The sequence below is a fragment of the Homarus americanus genome, unplaced genomic scaffold, assembly GCF_018991925.1.
Source record: "Homarus americanus isolate GMGI-L3 unplaced genomic scaffold, GMGI_Hamer_2.0 scaffold22250, whole genome shotgun sequence".
Classification (NCBI taxonomy): domain Eukaryota; kingdom Metazoa; phylum Arthropoda; class Malacostraca; order Decapoda; family Nephropidae; genus Homarus; species Homarus americanus.
Genome location: NW_024741189.1, coordinates 6,702,253 through 6,708,252, shown reverse-complemented (window position 1 = coordinate 6,708,252; position 6,000 = coordinate 6,702,253). Strand labels below are relative to the sequence as shown.

At 37.7% G+C, this 6,000-nt stretch overlaps 1 protein-coding gene across 1 annotated transcript in view; it reads left to right on the top strand.

Moving 5' to 3' along the window:
• The first annotated feature begins 490 nt into the window (after positions 1-490).
• The window catches only part of LOC121875705 (nucleoplasmin-like protein ANO39), a 28,922-nt gene continuing 23,412 nt past the window's right edge, over positions 491-6,000 (top strand). The window contains exon 1 of the mRNA XM_042380343.1: positions 491-572. Within this exon, the coding sequence (XP_042236277.1) occupies positions 555-572 (18 nt within the window). The 5' untranslated portion in view covers positions 491-554. The remainder of the gene's footprint in view (positions 573-6,000) is intronic.

The following is a 6,000-nucleotide window of genomic DNA, read 5'->3' as shown; positions in this document are numbered from 1 at the left end:
TCAAATTCTTCAATGTGAGTTATAATAATTGTTTTTGAATATAAATAGTTTCATTTCTTATAGACGAAACGACGATGGTATAAATTTAATCTGAAGTCTTATGATCAAAATTCTTTCTTGTAGAATTCCTAATTTGCTAAATCTGACGTAAATTATATTCAGAGTGATTGAATAGAAAATAAAAGCTGATGTATATTGTAAATGTTTCAACAATCTTATGCATAATGTGAATGAGACTGAGAGTAAATGATTCGTTCCATACCCGAGCGAAAACATGTGACAGACACTGCCTCACCCTCTTACTATCGGACAAACGAAAGTGAAACTTGACCAGAATCCCTTTGGGCAGCGGTCACCTGTTCCGCTCACGGTCGTACGCACGCGATCACACCTGGCTACCCTGCACGGACACACGCACGCACGTACACACACACACACACACACACACACACACACACACACACACACACACACACCCCGTCCCGTCCACGCCATTTAAGCAGTAAGGGCGGGAGAGAGTTTCGTAGTGTCTCGCTCCCCTCCTGACTGAAGACATGCGTCGTGCTCTGCAAGTAAGTCGCCCGAAACACCATGACGAGCCCCTCCCACCACCACCACCTCTATGTGGCTCCTGGTGTTCATCTATGGATTTTCATGGTGGTGGTGGTTGTGGTGGTGGAATTAATGGAAAACTAACTTGTGTTTATAGATTGTGTTTGTCTTAGGTGTGGAGACTAAACGTGATGTGGAGTGGTGAGGTGTTTGTGTGTGTGTGTTTGTGTTTTGGTGGTGTTCAGTGCTCAGCGATGATAAGTAGTGATCTTAGATTTGATGTGTGACTTCAGAATAATTATTGATCGAGTAACATTACTGACAGGATTACGTTATGTAAGATTTACGATATTCAGCCTATTTCAGTAAATTATAGTATTGATTTTATTGATTACTTTTGTTAATATTATAATACTTGACGAGGCACATATAGGATAGGAATCGAAGGAGTCTTATATCTCGATGACAAACAAACCTGATAATATATGTGTGTTTGAAATATCTTAACAAGAGCAGATTTGATACGAAATTAGATTACTGTAGACATGGTGAAATGCATGAAACTAAAAACAGAGATGTGTGTTAAGATAGTCACTTATAGGTAATTTACGTACAAGTAAACATACATTCACGTAAAAATACAGACACACACACACACACACACACACACACATACATTAAAGGGATCACACACATACTGTACATAAACACGCACAAGGGATCACACACATACATACATACGCACTACGGATTACACATATATACACACACATACATGTGCATACACTCACAAGGGATCACACATACACATACACACACACTAGGGATCACGCATACACAAGCACAAAGGATCGCACATACATACACATTCACAAAAGATCACACATATACATATACACGCACATTAGATCACACACACACACACACACACACACACACCTCCAGATATCTTAATGCGGCACCTGTCTTATTTATATGGTTTAGGAATGTTTCCTGGGCCACCGCACCCAACAACGTGGACGACGGGGCCTTCACTTACTGCCTAACACTTACTTACTTACTTACCTACAAGGCACAGTTATACACACACACACACACACACACACACACACACACACGCACACATACACACCATGTACCCTGCAATTGTTCCGTACAAACACTAAAGCGGAAGCAAATGAACACAGATTCCAGTATGATAAATGAGTATAGAGAAGACTAATGAGTTCCCAGAAAGAAGTACTTGACATAGATAATCAATTAGGTGCATAAATAGGACGAGGACAATAGTTCTACAATTCATTCAATACGGAAGCTGAGTCAATCACGAGTTCTATTGTCCTTTCCCCACCGTAAGTGGCTGTATCTGACGTGTGTGTAATAATAATAATAATAATAATAATAATAATGTGTGTGTGTGTGTGTGTATGTGTGTGTATGCGTGTGTGTCTGTGATTCAGGTAAATAGGTTACAATTCATTACAGTCAAGGTAACTCCCATTAACTGGTAGCTGTGCGTTCTAAAACACCTTTTTTGTTTATAATTGAATTCTTACATCAAATTCTGTTTTTACACTTTCAATTTCCTTACTGGAATCTAAACCATTGGCTTCTGTTCTCGTAACATCTAATAATAACCAGATCGAGTCACTTGATAGACACGTACAGTTTTTCCAAGAATGTTGCTAAAATAATGGTCTTTACCGCCCAGCTGTCATCAGGCACAAAGGCATCTATTTCCCTTACACGAAGTTCCTTGTATTAAATTATTTCATTCTGTGAGAAACTGAGGAAAATTAGTGGTATTTTTTTATTATTATTATATTTTGTTTTTGCCAAGACACAATACAAAGAATGTAAAGCTAAAATCGTGATTATATTTTTGGGGGCGTAGGTCACTGGATTGCCTTCTGTAACACTATGCTGTATCTAGTGATATGTAGTCCCATTACTCACTGTAACCTTTAACCTTTGCTGATGGTGGGCACTGTACCCACTAGACACAATCTTTATCACAGTCCTCCCTGATAAACTCTCTTTGTGGCCTCTGGTTAGTGCTGGATTACTGTGTAAGGTCAGTGAGTCAATCTTGTGTCCGTAACCTCATCTCGTTTCTTCCAAGGCTGTGCCTTGAGTATGTCTTGAGTGTGTCTTGAGTATGTTTTGAGTGCGTGTTATTGACCGAAGTGGATAAAGCTTTTATACCTGTCTAATTTGTCTTCATTTGTTTATTTTCGTATCTCTATCATATTAGGTAGATAAAAGACGAAATAGATACAGTAAATGTTGTCTAACTGGATGGATGTAAGAATATCATACACACACACATATATAGCTGAGGAAAAGTTTAGTTCACTTAAGCAATATGATGTATACAACAAAATATCTCCTCCCTGAAAAAAAGAGAAATCCATTAAGCTATGAATTCCACACAAAATCTTCCAATAAAAAAAAAATACTTGATATAATTAAGCTACGAGATACAACGATACATAAATAGTTATCTTTTCCCCTTGTAAAGTACATACCATTTCAGCTAAGCTATAAAGTACAAATATACAAAAAAAATATTTGACCACACCCTCAAAAGAACATTATATGGTTAAGCTATGAAGTGTATCAGCAACAGACAGACAGACAGACAGACAGACAGACACTCCCTCGGGCGTCCTGATCTGTAGAGGTAAGATACAGTCACTGGGAAGGTGTTAGGGGCTTAAATGTCAAGGTAGTGAGCTGGCCTTTCCCCCCCTGCTGGTGAGGAGTGTGGGGGGGGGGTGTGGCCGGAGGGAGGGAGTGAGTGTAGGAGGGTGGTTGAAGGGAGGGAGGTTGGCCGGAGGGAGGGAGAGACTATGACAGGAAGGAGGGAGCTGAGCAAATTCCCCCAGCTTCGTTGCTACCCAAGTAGTAATGTGTAAACATACCCGATGGTTGAAATTGTGGTTGTGATTGTTGTTATAAGCTCTTGGTTGTGGTAATAATTACAAGTCACTGAAGCATATTTTGAGGTTGTGTTTTGTTGTACGTCGTTGTGGTAATTCTATAAGTAGGTGTGAACTGTTATTGGTGTTATTGGGGTCATCTACATTTATTTGCTGTTGTTGTAGGCTAATTGGGACATGTGTTTATCAATACAGAAGCATTTCTATCGTTTTTACTCTCATGGTAACATCAGAAACACTCCATGTTAACATATTAATCACCAAACTGAAAGAGTGTTTGATGCCAGCGACCAGGAAATAATGTTACGAGTCTATAATTCTATTACTTTTTTACAGTTTTTTCAAAGTTCATTACTGCATTTCAACATCAAAAGACCAAAAGACAGTGAATATATACCATCGCATATATATATATATATATATATATATATATATATATATATATATATATATATATATATATATATATATATATATATATATATATATATATATATATATAAAATACACGCGTAATAACTATATATTGAAAATATATATGTAGCATCATCGAGGAATAATAACCCGATTTTAAATGGTTAAATAACAAACTCTGGATTCTAATTCGTTCACCCTTTACATTTTTCCAGACAAATATTTCAGTCAAATTCAATAATTAACTTTGATTATAGAAATAAACAGAACATTTCCGTCCATGATTTATTTCTGTTTCTAATTAATTCTTTTTATGAACAGGAAAGATAATTTTAAACTTTCAATTCAATGAAATAAATAGATTGAATAAATTCCTTTAATAAAACTACGCGATAATAATGTATTCAAGACGACACCTTTCTGAAATACTGAGAATATTTAGTATAATTATGATTTTGAGGGATATTTCTAGCAGGAGGTTACAGAGGCGCTAGTCCAATTAGTGTGGGATGAGAGGTGACTTCCCAAGCCCCCTGTACAGGTTCCTTGATTACGAGGAATTCCCCAGGATTTTCTTGGGAGGAGAGTGAGGAGTATACGTGACCAGGGCGATGTATAATGTAACAGAGGGAGACAGAGAGACAGACAAATAGACAGACAGACAGACAGACAGACTGACAGACAGACAGACAGACAGACAGACAAACAGATAGATAGATAGATAGATAGATAGATAAGTAAAAAATAAATGACAATAGCTGATCAAGAAAAGGTGAAAATAAAGGAAGAGAAGAAAGAAAAAGGAAAAAAAAGGAGAAGGAGATAAAAGGTAAACGATTATGAAAAGGCGCACCAAGAAGGGGAAATGAAGAAGGGAGACGGAGGAGAAGTAGGAGTAGGAAGTAGTAATAGAAGAAGAAGGGAATAAGAATAATAACTGATGGACCACAAGGATACAAATCGTGGCCCATAAACAACATCAGCGAGTCTATGTTTCTGACGTTAACTTGCATCATGTAACTCAGCACCACTACCTCCTGCCTGTCACCTCTCCTTAACTCTCATTGCTTAAGACCTATATATAGTGTGTGTGTGTTCTGGATAACGTCAGACCGAGTAAATTGACTTATCAACAATTTCTGACATTAAACCGGACATAGATACATACATACATGCATACATACAGTACATACATACATACATACATACATACATACATACATACATACGTACATACATACATACTTGATAAATTTCAGTAGTGGTGATGGTAAAGAGAGAATGCCCGAGGAGATTAAATTTTTGAGATGAAAGAAGAAGAATGAGGAATTTCATGAGAGGTAAAAGTTTTGACCTGACCTTCGAGTGGTAAAAAAATGAAGCAGAAAGCAAAGAAGAGAAATGACAGAAATGGAATAGAAGTAGGAGAATGAGAAGAGGACAAAGTGGAGGATAAGGAGAAGAGGACAAAGTGGAGGATAAGGAGGGGACAGAGGAGGAGGAGGACAAAATGGGGGAAAAGTAGAAAGAGCAGGAAAGGAAGTTTTAGTTTAACAAATTTATTGGCAGAGCTTGTAGTACAGTTTGCCTATTCTGAGTAATTCAGTCAGGTCTTGACACTGAGGGTGGTATCACTTCTCACTACCACGCAGGACAGAGGTTCATACACAAAGAAATACATCATATTCATTAACAGCTATAAATGTAGAGAGGTCAGATTCATATGGGTAATGTCACTGTTCACTGCCATGCAGGACAGAGGTTCGTACACAAAGAGATGCATCATATTCATTGACAGTACATATACATATATGTACACACACACACACACACATATACATACATATACATATATACATACACACATACATGTACAAATATATACCCACACAGACGGCGGAGTTGAAGGAGAAAGAGAAAGAAGAAGGTGGGAGAGAAGTAAGAAATAGATGAGGACAGTTGCCTCGTAAAGGTCAAAACTCAGTAATGACTACATTTATCCATTGGGTAATACCTTCATTCCACCTTATATTACGACGTGTAAAGTTAACTCCCAAAAAAGTAGCCACCAGCGTCGTGAGGCTGGTGTAGA